Genomic DNA, 20246 nt, shown 5'->3' on the forward strand with positions numbered 1-20246 from the left:
AATAGAATAGATAGATAGAGAGGATGGATGTATTAGTTACACTTTGATCAGATGACTGCATTACTTTTGGCAGCATTCCCCGACTTGGTGACTCCCAGGTGTGTTGGACTCTGTCTCTCATAATTTCCAGCCAATGCATTTGGAAGTCTCCATGTTGGGGAAGGTTGCAGGACAGTGTTCCATGGTATTGCCCAGAAAGGGTGAGTAATTGCTTGATATACTTCTTAAAGCATATTACCCGGTGTTGTGGGTTGTGGGATCGGTTGGTAGACACTTGTGCTAAAACTACTGCTGATGGGAATGTGACTTGGGGTGTTGCTGGCTTGTCTTCTCTGGTTTCTTAGTTTCTCTTCCCGTCTCCACTTTGCCCTCCTGTTGGAAAACCATACCTGCAAATACAATATATTTCCCATTAGTCCAGGGAGGAGAAGGTACCAGCCTACAATGCATCATACAAAGGAAAAGACTCAGTGGTTCTCTAGGGCTGTAGTACTAATAGGAATCATTCGGGGGGGGGGGGGGAACGATCTTCATGAAGAACCCACTGCCACATTTTTCATCTGTTACCATATTGATTGGGGCAAAAAGTTTAGCAAAGGCCATACATGTACCTAAACTTCCAACTGTGGTGGACTTTCCACATGGGAAGTTTAGGTACATATCTACTATAAATCTGAATTACAACATCTCTCTAAATCTAGATGAGTTCTAGGTTAAAAGTGAGCATGTATGCTACTTGCTTTTGGTGAGATGCAGATAGCTTGATTGGAATCTGCATATTTTTATTTCATTTTATTGATTATGTATTATTGAATTTACACCCGGTTTTTTAATTATTTCAATACTATAGGTGGATTGCAATAAAAGAAAATATGGAGTACCAAACAAAACAACCCTAATATAATTAATATAATTAAAATCAGAATTAAAAGAATTCATTAAAATTATTAACTATTAAAAGCTAGTGAAAGAGATGCACTTCTACCATCTTCTTGAACATGAATGCACCCTTGTACAGAGAAGAAAAAGAGGAAGCATATAGTAAGATAGGAAAAGTCAAAAAAAATACTGTATAGTCACTTGAATACCTGTATTCTTGCTTCAGGCAGGTCTATTTTGGCAGCTAGTCTCTCTCTGGCAAACACATCAGGATAATGGGTTCTCTCAAATTCTGGTAGAAAAGAAACCCATGGAATTTGCATTAAAATAGGTTTCTTGCTTTTAACTTTCTGAATATTCTGAGTCCACTTGGCATTCTAAATCTTTTATAAGGAATATCATCATGGGAATGCTTTGAACAAGATCATATAATGTGGGTTTGATTCAAAAAGGTGAGATTTCTGAATCAAGCAATTCATATTAAATCATATGATTACAGATTGTGTAATGGCTGACTGGGGAATTCTGGGAGTTGAAATCCACATATCTTAGAGTTGCCAAGGTTGAGAAACACTGCCCTAGAGTAATTTTCCCATGCTAACTTTCAAGACGATTTCAAAAAACAAGTCTGTGAAATCCAGGCCTCAAATCACACAAATCCCAAATCAACTATACATTGGGCGCAATCGAGTTGAAGGATGATGGACTGATATTTGTGCATATTTTATGATCTGAAAAGGGGAGATGCAAGATTGCAGCTGAGAGTCTCATATCAAAGACATGACCACACTGTGGCTCTGAGATATTTTTGAACTTCCAGTTTCAAATGATTGCAATGCTGCTTGTATAATCACTTCATCTCTAAGCTATAAGAAAGATCACATTGCTAGAGTTTATCAATGGACATCTTCATCTCTGTCCCAGATTGATCATACCATGCCAGGAGAGAAAAGGCAGTAAAGTAGATTACGGGTCCCTTGTTCTGACTTTTGATCATGAAAAATGAGTCTCACCTTTCTCAAGTGCTTCAATTTGTTCTTGGGTAAAGGACGTCCGATTTCTCTGCAGCTTTCTTTTCAACTGGAGTCTCATCTGGGCCTCATCTGAATCTTCTCCATTTGAACTGATGGAATTGGTATTTTCGCCCCCTCCTTCTTGCTGTGGGCAGCCATCTGCAAAACAAAGAGGAAACTATTCTAAGAAAGACCGTGCTGAACTGATATGCCATAGCAAACACAGTCAACTATGTTTCAGGATCTCTCTTTTTTATTATCCTCAAGAGACAATACAGTAAACCAATTGCTCATTCCAGCAGAGGTATACCCTATGTTGAATAATAATTCTTTTGTAGCTCAATCCGTATATCACTTATTGGGATTTAAATTTGTGTATGCGCTAATCCAAAGTATTTAATATGCTACTTCTCCAGTCTATGTTTCATTGACATGGCATCTTGCTAATTTATACATGGTCATTTTGATCCAGTTTGGCTGCAGGACATGAAAATGTTGTACCCAAAGGATGTTCCTGAAATTGGCACTAAACTGAAATGCAGGGAAAGCTTGTAGATGTCAGGACTCTCTGTGTGCATTGTAGCAGATATGGTGATCAGAAGATGGTTAGAACTGGGGTGACTACAGTATCTACTACAATTATTTGTCTGTTCTGAAGAATACAGAGAATTCCAGAATGGGGAATTTTGGAAGGGCAATTTAGTGACTTCTTCTAAGCAAAAATCAATCTGGGATCCTTAAATGGAATGGAGATAGGACAAAAGAGAGATAGGACTTATTCCTTTCCATAATCAGTGATCTTCAAAGTAGTTGGCAATAAAACACTAATCAATATGTAACAATGGGGAACAAAAACATGTTCCAAGGTAGAAATATCCAGTTCAGAAATATCTAAACAACATTTTAAAAATACAGCTGGATAAATGTATTATTTTTGCCCCTTCTCACATACAACAAGCTAAAGAAATTGTTCAGATGAGTATGGGGCAACTTTTCCAACATGCTTTCCTAAGATATTCTTTCAATGAAATTTATTTACCTATTGGTACATTTAGAATAGTGATGCTCACTTTTTTGGATTATCTATAATCAGTAATTCCTATCTAATCAATTAGATGTTGATAGGTTTGCAGAAAATGCTATTAAGAAGCCAAACCAAGCTTGTAATCTTTTTTAAAAAATATTTATCTAGTTTTGATTTGAATTCTGCACAGTCAATTTCATTTTAAAGGTTGTGGATTTAGAAGTGCCTGCATTGTTCTGCAGTTTTATTCAACTATTGTATGAGTGTGCATTGCCTTGACACCTATTACAGAGCACAGCTGTAATTATATCATCACCAAGAACAGGCTATAATTGCTGAAAATGGAATTTTATATTTAGATAAAAGGACTGTCCATTCTTTGTAATGTGTTGCACCAGAGAAAAGTAAGATTTCTTTTAAAATTTTAACATGTAATTTTAACAAGAAATAGTAGCGAGTTCGCTAAGTAGCTAAATATGCTATTCTGCAGCTGAGCGCTTGGCATATCATTTAAGTGGTACATTTTTAATTAGGGCATTTCCACCACTTTTAATGTAATTTCTATCATTAAACAAGAGAAAGTTTTATTGTTTTCACATAGCTGCTGGAGGTAAAGATATGCTCCTGGTTGAGCTGTCTTTCAAAGTGTCTGCAGACCCTGAGGAAAATGGGGGGGGGGTGGAGAGAAAGGTTTCTTCCTCTCTTTTTTCTGCTTCTCCCTCCCCCACCTTTTTTTTTTTTTTTTTTTACAAAAGAAATGGTCATTCCTGTAGAAGGAGAAAAGTTGTCACTAAATTAACTCTCCCTTTCCTTTCAGAGCATAATTTGGAGTGGTTTTGAAGTAGCTAAATAAAAATAGAACAAGAGTTTCTTTTGATACATATCCTGAAGAAGAAAGATGAGAGGGAGAAAGTTATGTGAAAAAGAAACGAACAGCCTTTTCTTTCTTCTAGCCCAGAAAACAGATTTTTGTGGGAAATCAACTTTAGAGTGATATATCGCTTATAATCAGCCAACAATGGAGTCTAACCTTCAAAGCTCTAAAGAGAATTGTGACAGGATCTGGTAGAGATCTTTTCAAACACTTTGAAATGTTGTAAAACCTCAACTTTCTCCCCCATTTAAACAGTTGGATTCATCTCCAGTGGTCACCATATGGGTGTTTGGAGATCTATTGAGATGACCACCACCACTTGAATAGCAAGGGGGGGGCTGCTTTTCACCAGGACACAATGCCAGCAGAGTAAAGGAAACTATTAAACTCTTGGGGCAAGGAGGAGGGTTGGCAAACTTTCGTGGGCAGAATTTTGAGGACACAATCAGGCAGGCCCAACAAAAGGATTCTCTTGAGGCGTGCAGTGGCCCACATTGTATCACAAGGATCCCAGTCAACAGACTTTTCAGTGAAGTATGTTAACCTTTAGGCACTACTATCATTAATCACTGTCCCCTGGGCTGGGCTACTCAATGCTCTTTAGGGTTTTTTTCCCCTTCTATAGGAGCCAGGGAAGAAAGAAAGAACACCCCTAAACTGGTGAATAGACCAGCTCCACACATTCAGCCTGTTTACTCAACATGGGAGGGGGGAGAGAGGAGGGGGAGAAGAGAGAACTACTTAGCTTAGATTAAGTAAGCTTCAACTAGCAGAGAAGGGTCTAAGACAAGAGCCCTGTTTCTATATATTAACCAAAGGTGATCACTGACTTTTAATGCTTTTTCAGGGTAAGGACTTCTAGGTTGATATTTTTGTGAAAAGGAACAGCAGCTTTGTTGCCCCACAGCCTCTAAGCCAAGCTGCTGGGATTCTAGGACCGGCCTTTACAAAAGGTTTGGCCCCCTTAGCTCCGCACACCAGCGTACCTCTCCCGCGGTCAGGGCCCCGCTTTATGTCCAAGGTGGCTGAGGCGCAGCGCAGCCAGAGGCTATAGCCGCTCGCAGCTGAAGAGAGGCCTCTCTCCTTTCTCCCGCGGCGCCAGGGTGCCCGAGCAACTCACAGGAAGGTTTGGATTTGGGGAAGAGGAGTGCCGTGAGAGGGATCCGGATGACGGCCCTGGACCACTCTCCCGGCCTGCCTCAGATCCGCCCCGGATCGCCTGGTGGCAAAGACGTGGCGGAAGAGGCGCCATTTGCTCCGCGGTTGACGCGACTTCGCGGGCGAGGCGAGGAGCCTCCAGACAACCACCTCGATTGGAGGGCAAGCCCTGAATCTTCAGCGGCCTTCCTCATACAAGGAGAAACCAAAGATGGGGGCGGGGGAGCGTCATGTAGGCTTGTTCGGGATTAAGCCTCCAAGGAGATCTCAAAGAGCTCCCTGTTCAACCATTACGAGTTAACCTTCCATCTGGCCGAAGCGGCGACAGGTTTGGGCGCCTTGGTGGGTCTTTTTGTCACCCAGCCCAAGCAAAAGAAAGCCAAGCGGGGAAGCGGGAATAGAAAGGAGCCGAAATTCGGCTGACCCCGCTTGTGGATCGGGCGGGAGACCAGCCGCGCCCTGCCGGGTCTCCCCGAGGCCCCTCGGTCCCCTTCAGGTCGACTTCCCAATTGCTGGGCTAGGCCAGGAAAGGCCAGATCTCTCTGGCGGGTCCCCTGGCTCGCTCGGCGGTTCTCCCTCCGGCCAGATGGGGATCCAAGCGCCGGGTGTCGCGTCATCTGTTGTCAGCTCGCCAAAGGGGACGAGAAGGCAGCTCCGTTTACAGCTGAAGAACAAGAAATAAAGCAGCCTCAAACCGAGGTGTGTGTGTGTGTTGGGAGTAACAAGAAAAATTGGCGGCTTTTCAGCTCAAAGGTTAGAGAGACTTGAAAAGAAATCAACAAATACATCCTCCAGAAGGCTGTCTGTCCTCGCTCAACCGGCATTAAAGACCGCAAAGGTTAGGATCCAACTCCATTAACATCAATGGAACATTCTCCATTGACTTCAGTATGATGTGCATTCCCCCTAAATCAAGATTTTCTTCCAATAACATTTATGGCGACTTTTTCGTTCTCTTTCATCTCTTTTCTTCCCTCCCGCGCCTCTCCTCCTCAAAACCCCACTGATGTCTGTTAACTCTATTTAAAGTTTTGATCGGGAACGACAGATATGTTTTAAAAAGAAAAAGAAATGACAGACAATTAAGATATCTTGCTTTCTTTTAAAGAGAGACTTTAAGGGAAAAAGCTTTATAAAGGAGCGAACTCAATAGTCCGTTCCACCTTCTCTGGACCTAATCCGTAAGAAAGCGAGTGAATATGCTGCCCCTATTATCTAAAAGCTAGACCATCTGACGCTGGGTATAGGATTTGTTTCCAGGAAAGAAAAAAAAAGGGGTGGGGGGATAAAAGACGCTGGGAAATAAAATCATTCCTTAGTTTCTTAGTGTCTTAATCAGTGAGGCGGAAAACTAGCAGAGAAAAAAAACCGAGCAAGCAAGAAAGATAGCAAACCGATTGCGGCACCTTTCAGCTGCGGAGCTGGGATCAAAACATTGTAGCATCTGTTGAAAGAGAAAGTGTCTAAATCCTATAGAAGGCTTTAGTCTTATAAGGAGGGGAGAAGGGACCCAGGCGGGGGCGGAGGTGGGGGCGGGGGCGGGGGGAGCGATAAGAAATGGTGTCTCGGTGATCCCTAAAACCACTCAATCACTAGAGAATTTCTCCCGGATAGAGATGTCTCTTTTTGTTCTGTCAGCCCTCGTGTAGCCATTATTTTATTTGCTGCTGCATGGCGTTTATCAGATTGAGACCGTATTTGTCCCCCTCTGAGACCTAACCTTGCCTTATGCTTTGGGAGTAATGGGCTCTTAAAATCCAGGCACACAGAAGCAGCCCTGCAAGGGGAAAAAAGAACATCAGAGCTTGGCATGAATGTTCCAGGGCAAAGCCCTTGGAATCCTTTTAATCTCGGGAAGCAACGCGTTGAAGTCTGCTTCTCTGCGTCCTCCCTCCCCCCCCCCCCGCCCATCCGAGGCTCCCACTTCCCCCTCCCTCCCCATCTTCTCTACATTTTATGCACTGAGTCGAGGCCAATAACAAGCTTCCACCCAGCTTTCTTGCCAAGCCTTGGTTTGAACTGGGACCGATGATTAAGGGCAGCGGGTGGGGGGGTGGGGGGTGGCGGAGGGAGAGAAACATTTGGAAGCCGGGCGCCCCAATCCTAAACAGGCTTGCTTCAAAAGATTTCAGAATAAATTATGCTTAATTTGTAGGTGATCAGCTTCACCAGTTGTGGGGAAAAGATCCAGTCCAAGGCAAGCGTTTTTAAGGTTGGAGTTCAAAACTTTTATTACTGGGCTGGGCAAGGAAGTCCCGGTACAAAACATAGAGGTGCTGCCTAGGGACATCTGGTGAGCTGGCAGCTGGTCCCCTTTTGGGAGAGAATCTTGCCTGTGCTGCTTTCCTCCATGACAATCCTTGGGGCTGGCTGACGCCTGCCCCACTTCACCCCAAGCCCGGAGGCCGAGGCCGCAGCTTCTTCAGGAAGCGACTCCAGGCAATCCAGGTCTCCGCCGCACTCCTGCCTGACAAGGCAGAACAACCCCGCTATCACTACCACAGGCAGGCAGTGTCTGCTTCCCAGGAACCTCGATTTCCCGAAAGGCCTGTACCCAGTTTTAGGACTTTGGGGCAGGGTTGCCCTTTCGGGACTGCCTGCACTCAAGCGCCCAGGGAGGGAAAGAAGGAAAGATTGGGAGACGTCTTTTCGGGTGAGGGTCTGCCGAAGCCCCCATCATTGCTCTACGGCATCAAGCGTCTCCAAGAAGAAGAGGAGAAGGGACAATAACTCCTCTCAGAACAGCAGAATTACGTATGCTAGTAGGGATCTGAATTAAAGGTGTTTTAAAAATGAGTGCATCTTGTCGAAGCGACCTCCTTCGAAAGGCTACGACTGACTGCAAAGACGCGCATCCTGAAAGCGGGGGCGCAGGCAGATCCTATTAATCCCAACCGAGAGGCTGATTGCCACGGACCGAAAGAGGGGGTCAGGTCTTCGCCACCCTCATCCACGCCCCTTCGGAAACTTTTCCCACGCTTGAGCAAACAATTCCGAGTCTCACTCCAGGTGAGTCGAGAGAACTAGCCCAGCTCCGCAGCTCCGGCTCGGCTCTCTTCTCTCTCGGAAGAGCTTTGCGAAGTCCTGCTGGGGCCCCGCAGCTCCCCGCTTCTCCCCGCTTCCAGGCTCCAGCTCTGCAAACGGTGGAGAAGCAGGAGCCTCTGGACATCCCCGCAGCTGCGGAGTGCCCAGTCCTCAAAGCCTCGGGAAAGAGGGCTCCAATCCGACGCCCACTTTCTGAGAAGGGAATGGGCCGCAACTTCTGCTTAATACTGGTAATCTCAAAGCTAGGTCTTCGAAAACAGGAAGTCTGTCCAATACAAAGGTATTTTCTTATCTCAAGGAAGCTTACTTATTATGCCATCCTGAGCATGGATGAGCAGAGGTCAGCCACCCTAAATTTCCCAGGGCTTACTTCCGACTAAGAGATGGAGGAAATTTAATCTGAACCAATTCATCCTCTTCCCAGCATATCCATTTAGGATCAGGTGCATATGCATTTAGGATTGGGTGGGGCCAGTTTAGGGATTGGAAAGGGATTAATTCACAGCTGTCAGTAAGATTTAATTGCAAAATCTTCCCCTGAGTACAGCATTCCCCTTGCGCTGTCCCATTAAAGTCTAAAGTCAGATGTGCCAGATCTGAATCTGCCCAGGCTTTTTGGTCTCACAGCCCAAGGGGTGTTTGCATGTGTGTGCATGTGTGTCAGATTCAGGCCCAGCAAATCCCTTTCCCCTTCACCTGAGCCATCAGAATGCTTCTGACTTCCAGGATTGAGTTGAACTGGCTGAAATTCAGATCTGAAAAGACTCTGAAAATCCCTGTGCTTCTCCGGACGGAACCTCTCTGGAATCTTCCTGCACCCAACATTCTCCAGCTGGTGTCATCCAGATGAACTGAAAGACAGTCCTCATCCTCTCCAGTCAGAGTTGGCTAACCTACAGCTAAACCCTAGGGAAGGTCTTGCCAACACAGCTGGCATTAGGTAGCATGAGGCGGGTCCCACCTTTTTTGTATTCACACAACTCCCTCTAGTAAACAAATTGATCCCTCCTCTTCCCCATCTGAATGCCCTGCTTGTTGGTGATGCCTAGCCTTGACCACACCCTCCCTGACTTTTCCATCCTTAAACCAATGGGTGGGGAGCAATTCCAGAGCCCAGAGGCTCTTACAAATAAATCCAATAGGCTCCTTTGATAGGATGCCGCACCTCTAGTTTGGGATTTTGTTTTGGGCTGTCCCAGGACCTGCAGTCCTGAGAGATAGCAATGTCCAGAACGTTCATGCGATGCTTTTCAGGGCACCATAGGACAATGGAAGCCTTGGAAAAAGCAATGGAAAATGTCGGGCTGGTAGTTCTTTCAAGGCAGATTTACTGTGGCAGAAGATTTTGTAGGAGCGAACTCGCTCTGGCTCATGAAAGAAGTGAAATGTGAATAGCTGTAGATCCGTCTTGAAAGAGCTTCCAGCCTTGAAGGTGTGACAGGAGTCCTGCTTGGTTTTGCTGCAGCACATACTTCTCCTCCTGGATCTGAGGAGCTAATCTGTTCCTGCTACTGCCCCAGTGTCTACACATAACGCACACAGCCGATATATATTTTGCTGCTTCCTACACGGGAATTCCAAGTGTCAGGGTCCACTGATGTAGGAGGATGGGGGGGGGGCAGAGGCCCCTCTGAAAATTGGTGTTGGGCTCAGTCCTCCACTAGCCTCTGCTGCCTCTGCCACCACCCCCCGCCCCCGGAGAGCTGAGGCTTGGGGCGGTAATAGGATGGCCCAAAGCACTGGTCTTCTAGGGTCCCTCCTAGAAAGCTCCCTTCTCTTAAAACTGACATGTCTAATTGGCAAGCAGTGCCATATCGTGTCCAGAGGTCTCCTGTGGAACATTTCTACAGCTGTCTCCTTCAACTAGACGCTTATTCATGTCGCCTTAATGAGAAACAAAACGATCTCTAATGAGCAATTACATAGCGACAGAATTGTTCCCATAACAAATTCTTGCGAGTGACAGAAACATCCTTTGTACTAGATATTCTGCATATTGTTACTGATTTTCTTTCTTTCCTTCTCTCGCGCTCTCTTTCTCAGTCTCTCTTCTGGCTTCCCCTCCTCATTCTCTTTTCCCAGACAACACCAAGCAGGGTGTTGGCTACCGGACGCTGGAAAGGCTGACCAAAACCACCCCAAGAGAGGACACACAAAGAAGCAGACAAACCCCAATCGACAAGAGAGTGAACTCAAGCCAAGGGGATGTGAAAACTTGCCTCTGCCCCTGACCACAAGCAAGCTGAGGATGCCCAGGTACAGTTGGCACCGGGACCTGTCAGCAGTGATCCACCCCTGAATTTGGAGTTCGTGGCTGAAAACAAATCCAGTTCTCCTCCAGCCTGGGTTTCAAGATGCCAAAGCCTTATCCAGCATGGAGGGGGACAGGTAGGAGCAACCCGCAGCAGTAGAGTTTTCCTGCCCAAGTTGTCCCTTTGTTCTTCCCTTCCTAATACTTATTTTCTGGCAAAGACAGACAAGACTCGACAAGAGACATGGATGGTAATCCAACCACCAGATAATCAGACCCTGAAAGATGAAGAACCACGTTTTTTAGCCCGTCCATCACTGGGAATGCTCCTTCCTGCTCAGGGCTTCGTCATTTGTTAATTACGCTTTCAGAGCAAGCTGATACAATGAGGTTTTTGCTCGAGTTAGCATCTGATGCCTTTTAATTGGGAGAAAGGGATAGTGGTTGTGTAGGGACTTGATTTAAAAACAACCTGAAACTCAGCTGCTGGCGACATGGGCAGTTTTCTTAGCAAGGGTTTGAACTCAGGGTGGCATAGATAGTGCTCTCTCTCCCATTTTGTCCCCACAACAGCAACCCTGTGAAGGAGGCTGGGCTGAGAGAGAGTGTCTAGCTCAGTCATCCAGGGAGCTTCTGTGGTTGGAGATGGACTAGAACCTGGCCTTTCCACTGTTAGTCTGAACTCTTAAACACTGCACCCCACTGGCTCTCCTTCTCCGTTTTTTTTTTTTTTTTTTAACTTCCTAGTCTAGCCTCCATCTCTGACATTCTCTGGGATTTGGGGAAGTGGATTGAAAAATCATGGGTTGTATAAAATGCCCTTTAAGTGAGCATTCTCAGAGAGGCAGAGGAGAGAGTGTGAGAGAAGTGGAAATGGAGGAGGAGTCAGAGGCAGGCAAGCCCATGTTGAGTTGCCCCTTTGGGCTCTGAAGGGTCATTTGAGAAATCAGATTGATCAGGGAGCAGAGGGGAAGGGAAGGGAAGAGAGGGGAGGGGATGGGACAGATGACTGAACTCTCCCCGCCCTGCCTACCTTGCGTTGGTTGTCCTGGGACGGATGTCCCTGGGTACCATCCAGGCCTGGTGCCCCACGTCCCAGTCTGCCCATTCAGCATTCTTAGCTTGTCATACATTCCATCTGCTCCCATCTGTTGCTTTTCGCTAGCCAGGTTGCGTAGGACTCGGTTGATCGAAGAGACCTGGAAGGGAAATTGCATTCCACCAAATGGCAGTCACAGTGCAGAACTTCTCCCCCTATTCCCATCCCAGCCACAGGTCAACAGTCCTCCCAGAGAAGAAAGCCAGAAGTCAAGCAAAACTCACTCGGCTTCCCAGAATCATTCCCACCATTGATTTCATCAGGAGTCCTTGGCAAGCACTCTCAAGACACAAGTCTTCCCTGGCCCTCTTGCACCATTGCAAGCTCCTGGCTTTCAGCAGGGCTACTCTAATCAGTGGGGCCCAGTTGATGCAGTGCTAGCTGCCATCCCAAGTGGACTGCAGGGTGGGGAGTGGGGGATGCATTCAGGAGCAAGGCATATGCTACTGAGCCTGAGACAAAAAGCCAGGATCCTAGTGAAAAGCAAGTGGCACAAGAGACCCTTGTGTTCAGCTGTGCCTTCAAACGTATTTGGCATTGGGGCACAGGCAGCCAACTTTAGATCACTTTCGGCAAGGCGGCAAAGCCCAGTGGGTTAGCTTGACTGCTATTCCTTTCACCAGAGAATCACTTCTTTGGAAGTTGAATAGCCTGGGGCAAAAATGCCTTGTCCTCTTCAAATTAGAAAGAAATGCCTGGGATGAAACAGCCCAGCCTGTATTGCCCTCTGCCAGATGCCATTCCTAATTCATGCAGAAAGATTTCCCCACTTTATAAGATTTGGGATGTTCTTAATCCTGCAAAAGCAGTAAGTTCTATTTTTTTAAATCCCCAAGATCTTAAAAGTCAAGGATGAATCCCAAGGTATTTTTTCAAAGCACTCCTGCAAGTATTGCCCCTACAGAAGGACGGACAGTGGTGAGACAGAGAAGGGAAGACAGGGTGGGAATGGTTAGCTACAGCTCTGTTCTAGGTCAGACAGAAAGGAGTATCTCGATGAACTTACGCTGGGTATATTATCGTTGGTACAGACCCCCTCCGATAGTAATCTGTCTCGGATCTCCCAAGCAAAGATCGAGGGACACTCCCGCTTATACTGTGCTATTTTGCTTACAACTTCTGGAGTCGCTACTCTTGGCTTGCTACCTCCGATTGCCCGCGGTCGGATGGAGCCAGTTTCGTAATACCTGCCCAGAATTTTACTCACACAGCCATTCGACACCTGCATCAGGGAAGTGGACAGAAAATCACATTATTAATAATTTCAAGACAAAAATAAAATTGTTTAAGTATGCATTAAACAATGACAAGCTTACGTTTTGATTGTCCAGCACTTGGACTTTTGCATCTGCATGGGTCTATAACACAAAAATATACCTTCAATGGTATGAGAACTTACTTAGAGAGGTTTCTTTCTTTCTTTTCTTAAAAAAGATTACATTTGGGGCCCTACATGCTACAAAGGTGAAATTTTTGCTCTAAAAAAACCTTTTGACACAGGGGAAAGAAGACAAAAACTGGGGAAAGATGGCAAATATTGGTAAGCTGTTTAGTAGATAAGCTACTAAGGACATCTTCAGACCAGTTTTCAAAATAGTCACATTCTTGGGGAAGGGATATTGGGGTTGTGGAGCTGATGGATCAGAGACGAATTCAACTGCATCCCTAAGCCAAATACCTGGCCAAAACTTCTTGAGGAGCCTCGGGTAAGGAGTTCCGAAGCAAAGGGGAATTGAATACTGCTGGATTTTCAGCTTTTGCTTAATATATGCATGCAGAAAACAGAAGTTACATCCGAGTAGGGAGGACACCTTATCTGCCCCCCCCTGCACCCCCAATGCTCGCTCGGAAAGAAGTTCCAAGGGAGCTGGGGGAGAGATCTCCAAGAGGGGCATTCGGGAGGTGAACGTCTCTTATCAACGCCCAGTTCATTCCCAGCCAACTAAGGCACCACTGCAGCTCTACATGACCACATGGAAATAAGGCATAGACAGACTGGTCAACCAAAATATATCTCCCATGATTTGGAGAAGCCGCTGGACTGAGAATGATTTATTATTGTTTCCCCCCAGAAGGCTGGACAGGGAAGTTTGCAGCCGTGGAAAGCCCTCCTCCCTGTCTTCCAAACAAGAAGCCTCGGGCTGGCTCCAACTGGGGAGGCGACTGGCGTTTTCACCTGCAGGATTCGGGAGATGTCGCACGGCCGAGCCCCGCTGTGGGCCAGTTCCACGATTTTCTGCCGGGTTGAATCTGGCAGCGGCCGCCCGTTGACAAACACACCGCCAAGCTGATTCACGCCGCTGTGACCTGTGAAGTGGACGAAGGAAGAGAAGGACAATAGAAGTCTCGGTCACCTGAGGAGACCTGGGACACAGAGCAGCTCCCTCCCGGGTCAGGAGAAAGGCAAGGGCGAGGAGGGGGACAGAGGGGTGCAGGGGCGGGCGGGGGGGAGACAGCCGACTCAGCGCAAGCAACTCCCCGCAGCAGGCTGTCCCACGAACCGGGCCTGGAAGAACCACTGGGGGAAAGGGGACCCTTTCGCCAAGGAAAGGAATCGTTTTAATAACGCGCCCAGTCTCGCAGCCGCAGCAGCCACGGCTTCTCCAGTCGCCGTCTAGGTTGCCGGCTGCAGCTCAAGTTACAGGCATGGAAAGGTCTCGCCTGCTTTCAGTCGAAAATCGACACACGCACACGCGTGCATCTACATCTACACGACCATTCCGCTAAGGAAAGTGCAGCCCGACAACCCCGGGGGGGGGGGGTTCCACTTTCGGCTCTCCTGTCCCACCGTCTCAGCTTGCCTCTCCAGTTCCCTCCCCCGATTCTAGGCTAAATGCCGAATCCATTCAGAGCCGGCTCTGCCCAGAAGAGCAACATTTGGTTACACACTTCCACTCAGCGTCATCCTTTCAGCAGACTTGGCAAGGGCGAGCAAAGAAAGGCTTGGGGAGAGGGGGCCGTGGCGGCGTGGCGGCGGCGGCGGCGGCGGCGGCGGCGGCGGCGGCGGCGGCGGCGGCGGCGGGAGCAGAAAAAGCCGCCCGTCTCTCGCGTAGGGCGGCGTGGTGGAACGGACACCTCGGAAGCCCACCGCTTGGCTCCAGGAGCGCCAGGCACCTCCGGCCCGGCGAGGGTGCCTTGCCTCTTCCTCCCTTCCCTTCCCTTCCCTTCCCTTCCCTTCCCTTCCCTTCCCTTCCCTCCCCTCCCCTCCCCTCCCCTCCCCCCACACTGCCAGGCTCCGCAAAGCCAGAGAAGAAGCCCAGTCAGCTCGGTTCTCCCCCTCTCCCAAATGATGCCATCCCCGAGAAAGTCGCCTCTCCCCCATCCCCCCACGCGTTGGGAGTAAAGGAGGGGGAGGAGAAGGGACACTCGGGTTATTAAAGAAAAACATCGGGTTGGTCTGCATCCTCCCAGCCACAGCTCCCCCGGCCAAACGCAAGACTCCCAAAAGGGGGTTCGAAAAGGATCCCCAACCTGCAGCTTTAGGCTTGGAGGCAAAAGGCTCCTTGGAGAAGGTCTGGCCCCTCTCTCTCTTCCCCTCTTTCTCTCTCTGCCTCTGTTCTGCTCGCCTTCTCTCTTTGGAGCCTTCTGCTAAATTGACTCCAGGAGCCTCGGCTTCTTAGCAATAAATAAGCTCCAAATATAGAAGAGCAGGAAAATATGATGAGTCTCTCTGACATTTGTCTTTAAAATAAACCTAGCTGCACGTCAAGTTTGAGCTTAATTTCTGGAAATAGGCGGAAGTCGCCCCGGATCATGCATGGAAGGCTAATTGAAAAGATCAGTTGGAGCACTTGTAGCAGACCTGTCACTTTGTGACAGTGCTCTGCTCTTGGATATTGCATCGTCACGACAAACGGGAGCAGGATAAAAACGACCCTTTCTGTCCGGATTTGGGTATCACTCCGACGAGAGTGAACTCGCCTCGCTTTCCCTTCGAGGAGAAGCGACTTTTTAAGGTAGCCACGGGGTCAATCTGGACACCACCGAAGGGGCGCGCTGCCTCCGCGATAAATCCGAAGTGACAAGAGTTGCAGAGAGCAGTGGGGAGAGGAGAAGAGGAGGGGGTGCCGGCTGGGAGGAGGGGAAAGTGAGTCTTCATGTAAAGGCCAGTTGAGAACCGACCAGCCAGCATGGCCGCAAAACCTCTAACGGGAAACAGCGGCTCTCTTTGCTTCTGGGACGGAGTTATTGGCCGGGAAGGACCGCAAGAAAGGCAGCTTGCAGAGGGGGAGGGATCCGATGCCCGCTTTTCTCCCCCTCTACCCCCCTCCCACCAAGTGCCTGCTTCCTAGAGAGACAGGCTTTACGCTCACACCCGCACCCAGACCCTCCCTTTCTCCTCTCCCCATTGGCCTGGACTGCAGGGAAATCTGGGTTGTCCCCCTAGGGAGGCCTGAGGCCAGACCCGGTCTCAGGGCAGCAGTCTTAAGTCCGCAGCTGAGTTCTCAGCAGCAGCAGCAGCAGCAGCAGCAGGTGCCCCCTTCTGCTCCGCGGAGAGTAAAGGGGGCTTCCAGGTGCCGCTGGATGCTCGAAGCTCTTGGGCCTGCGGGATGCACACAAGAGACGAGAGCTCTTCTTCCACTGTTCCTAAGCCTCCACACCCCACTCTCCCACACGCCCTCGCACACACAGAAGCCGATGGAGGCCATTTGCCCGCATTCCGGAGAGGCCTTTCCTAGTTCGCCTCCGCGCCACGAGGAAGGCAGCCCAACTCCCAAATTCCGTGCAAAAAAGGTTAAGCCTTAATCAATGCCTTAATTTCCCAGGAGTACGCAGGCAGTTCGAGCCCGGTGGCAATGATTATGCGCCTCGTCTTCTCGGGCGAGCTTTCTATGAGGAAAACATATGGTGTCAATTTGGATGCGCGGCGCTGCAGACACTCAGGAGTTATCTACACAAAGCCGGGAAAACCGGCCGCGACCTTCACCCAAATCACCCCGGCGGGCTCTTTTTCCTGCGGATAGGATGGAGGAATGGGGTCGTGCGGGAAAGCTAGTGCAAAGGCATTTGCGACTCCCACAAAAGACGCTCGTGTTGCGTAGAAGGCCCGGGCACATATGGGGTGCCATTCTCTCGTACCCAAGGCGGCCTTATCAGAAAGCTCCCAAGGGACGAGTCAAACCTCGAGCAGGAAACCTTCACCAACGGAGCGCGGCCCCCGTCCAGCCACGAAGGGACTCTAGAAAGGAGCCCGGCAGATAACACTCAGCGCCAGCAGACCTCGGACGCTCCAGTCCCCAAACAGGCCTTGGGGTGTATTAGCACAGCAAGAGATCCCATGATTGGGGGTGCTTCTCCCCGGTCGGGAAACTACACACCCAAGCGGGTCTTGGGCTCGGAGAAAGTGGCGCAAAACCCCCGGGACCAAGGGAAACCAGGCCGCCGGTCGAAACGCATGGAGCCTCAGGCTTGGTCGGGAGTGGCGCTCAACTGGAGCCGCCTAAGGGCCGGCACTGCCGAGCGCGGAGCCTTCGCGGGACTACTTAGAAGAAAGCCCCGCTGTGCTCAGTGGGGCTTACTTCCAAGCCAGCTTCCGAAAGCCAAGGAGCTGTAAATAGACCCGCGTTACGTGCAAGAGCAAGCGAGTCCAACGAAAAAGAGAGGAGAGAGAAGCAAAGCAATTGAGCTCCGATTCCGCGACCGAGTCTCGACTGCACTTCTCTCCAAGGAAATTCCGACGGAGTTTGCATACTAACGAGGTATCTTTAGGATTTAGAAGCTGAACCGAATAACAATAACCGGCTAGGAGAGCGAGTTTACAGTAAGCTTAAAATAACCACAGTGTGCTTAAAATAAGAATCGCTTGCAAAAACCTCAACATTATTTCACCGACATAACTTATGGGAAAATCAGGGCACTGTCCCTCTTAACTGATCAAGCCTACCTTGATCTCAGGACTACCCTGAGGACTCACTCGTCTTCCCTGCATGCTGCACAACAAGAACCATTTTTCAAGTCCATCAACATCCGGGAGAGCAACTTTCCTACCAACACAAGCCTGGTGGGCTATCCGGCTCTTCTCTCCAATCATGCCTACCTCCAAATAAAAAAGTCGCTTTGAGGTTAGCACCGCTAACTGCCGGGAGCCCGGCTGTATTATCACAGGCTAAGTATGTTTATCCGCAAGAAAGTGCAATCGATTTTAAAGAGTGTCCTCCATCTGGGTCTGAGTTCCTCGCCAAGGTGCGGAGCTGCGTGCAAAATCATGTCCCTGCGGAAATCCGGAGCGGCTTTCAGAATAGCAGGGGCTTGACTATTGATTCTCGTGTTAAAAGCACCTGGGCACCACCCAATCTCCCAGAACACGATGTGGCTGGGGGTGGGGTAGGGATGGATTGTGGCCAGATTTGGGAAACAAATATTCGCGTGGCTCGTGGCATCTCCTTCCCATAACTGGCTTCCCCTTCCTGTGGATGTCACTAGGGATTCCCTCCAGCGTGTGGAAGGGCCTGACCAGGATGTTCCTCAGGCAGAGGCAACGTTCATCCTCTTCGAAGGAGATTCCACCCAGATCCAAGAGGGACCTTCCTTCCGAGCTCCGGAGAGTCCCGGAAGGAAGGCACTAATAGCCCTTTAAGCGGGCGACTGGGACGGTGTCTCTTCAGCCCCACGCCCCTTTAGGCTGTCTTTGGAATCCTCGAGGCTTTCCAGATCCAATTCCATGCCTAAAATAGGTTTAGCAAACCACAGCATCCATAACATGCAGATGCCCCATCTTTTCTCAAGCAATGCTTTTAGTCTTGCAGTGGCGATCGCCCACCCTGCCCTGTCCTTCAGTCTAGCAGCGTGCCAACGTCCCCTTCCTATTTGTATTATGCATCTGTGCCTGAGCGCCAAAGGGGATAGCTGACGTTTTTAAAAATGCATGATTCAGGAATTCTTAATGCCAAGGAGAACTCGCTTGGATTTTGAAATAAAATTCATCACCAGGACACTAGCAAAGGAACTGCAACAGGCGCTGATGTTCTCTGGACACTGGGTTTGGTGATTCTAGTTAGCTTTACTTTCTGGATGGTGCTGGGGTTTATTCTGACAACATACCAAAATGATAAAGTTACTGGGGTCTCTTCCAGCCTTTGGCTTTACCAGCCTGGATAAAATGATCAGGCTTGATCTAGCAGCTTCCACCACCCTAGCCCCACACCTTCTTGCACAAATACCTTGGATGCTAAGGAGATTTCCTTTCAGATTATAAAAGTTGCCCTGACAGACTGAGGACTTCAACTAGTTAGTCTCTTTTTACTACACCCCAACAAGCAGAGAGCTTTGCCATAATCCAGTGAATCAGGGATCCTCCCTTCCTCTTCTAATTTTAAGACATGCTGAATTTATACAAGCCTCTGTGCTCCACTATTTCATGCCAGAGAGGCTATCATCCCCATCACTGAAAAATGTTGGAGAGAGAGGTGGGGTGAGTGGGTAGGAATCAATAGCACTGAGGGCCAAAGGAAAGGATCAGACTCCTAGAAATCCGCTTGGGTGGAGAGGTTGGCTCCCCTTCTCATGCAGAGCACATTTCTCACACTGTCCCCCCACAACTCTCAGAAAGAATTTGCTTATTTGAAGGACTGCCAAGGAGTCTGTGAGCAGCTGAATTTTGGAGTGGGTCTGTCTGCAATCAATGGGTCGTCAGTCCACAAAAGTATATCCATTTGCCCTACCTCCACTAGGTGCAGTTACAAGGAAGAAGGTTCTCCTGAACTGTGTGGAATTCCATCCCTCCACATCAGGATGACTCAGATCCCGGACTCCAAAATGTCCTTGAGGACAAAGGAGGAGAATCTCCACACAGTCCTTCCTCCAAGTTCTGGAAGCCGCATCTCTTGGTGGAAGAGTCCAAAGAACCCCACTCATCCAAACTCTTTCAGCTTTACCCTTCCTTTTTCCAGAAGAAGCCTCTTCCAGGATGAAAAATATTTTCAAAATGAATAATTGTCTCTCTTCCCAGCCACCCTACCACCCAAGCCAAACCAAACCACCTTTCAACTACACATGCTCAAGCAGGCATTGTCCCAAAAGACAGGAAGAGCCACTTACTGTTCTGCATGGTGGACTGATGGAGCAAGATCCCACGTGGCTCGGGTAGAGGGCTCTGTTAGTGATAAAATCAGTATTAACCAGGGGAACGAAGCGGGTTGGCAGTTCCCGTACTGTTATGCCTAAGAAATCATTCACTCTATGGCCTCTCAGTTAGGGCCCAATATTTATTTATTGTTTGTTTGTTCTTTCCCAACTCTGAAGTCTTTAAGAACAAATCACTGAATCTTTCATACAACCATGCAAGATCAATCATGTTCAGAGTAACTCTGGGGTCTCTCAGCACATCAGCTCCATGTGAGAAGAGAAGCCGGGCACTTTTAACCTCTAAAGAAATATGGACTCGTATGCATTATTGTGCTATAGGGGAACACAGGAGGAGAAGGAGAAGGAGAAGGAGAAGGAGAAGGAGAAGGAGAAGGAGAAGGAGAAGGAGAAGGAGAAGGAGAAGGAGAAGGAGAAGGAGAAGGAGAAGGAGGAGAAAAAAGTGCTTGAAACTTGCCTGATTTATGAGTGGACTCTCCTCTCATGCAGTTTAAGGAATCACACATCTGCGTAGTGCTGATTAAAGTCTTCCCACTAGGATAAAGAAGAAAAGTGCATTAAAAGTAAGGACTTTTTAGTTTACATCCTCCCCCCCCCCCCCCATCATAGCGCAGTTGAGTGCAGCATGGATTGGGGAGAAAAGCAGACTCAACACACCACCTTTCCTTAAGTTCTAAACTTTCAGGAGTATCCCTATTCTTTCATATTATTGGAGTGCCTCTTGCAAGAATGCAAAGTTGTGTCTGCATTTAAAAACAAACCAACAAACCCTCCAACAACTTGACTTTGATTGACTTTTATAGAAGTGAGCATAATGTATT

At 48.3% G+C, this 20246-nt stretch overlaps 1 protein-coding gene across 8 annotated transcripts in view; it reads right to left on the bottom strand.

Moving 5' to 3' along the window:
- The window catches only part of PAX6 (paired box 6), a 28097-nt gene extending 8665 nt beyond the window's left edge, over positions 1-19432 (bottom strand). For 2 of the 8 annotated variants that reach the window (XM_088145866.1, XM_088145865.1), the window contains exons 1-8: positions 19381-19432; positions 13520-13650; positions 12660-12701; positions 12551-12565; positions 11278-11443; positions 1893-2051; positions 1089-1171; positions 239-389 (exon numbers count right to left, since the gene is read on the bottom strand). In XM_088145866.1, coding sequence (XP_088001992.1) covers positions 239-389; positions 1089-1171; positions 1893-2051; positions 11278-11443; positions 12551-12565; positions 12660-12701; positions 13520-13650; positions 19381-19390 — 757 coding nt within the window. In that variant the 5' untranslated portion in view covers positions 19391-19432. Of the gene's footprint in view, positions 1-238; positions 390-1088; positions 1172-1892; positions 2052-11277; positions 11444-12349; positions 12566-12659; positions 12702-13519; positions 13651-19380 lie in introns of all 8 variants that reach the window. The other 6 variants (XM_025164956.2, XM_025164953.2, XM_088145867.1 and 3 more) reach the window with 3 other exon arrangements.
- Positions 19433-20246: the final 814 nt, after the last annotated feature.

This window comes from Python bivittatus, unplaced genomic scaffold (assembly GCF_059951505.1).
Source record: "Python bivittatus isolate LINGU-HERP-01145 unplaced genomic scaffold, Pbiv_v1 ctg000480_np1212, whole genome shotgun sequence".
Classification (NCBI taxonomy): Eukaryota; Metazoa; Chordata; class Lepidosauria; order Squamata; family Pythonidae; genus Python; species Python bivittatus.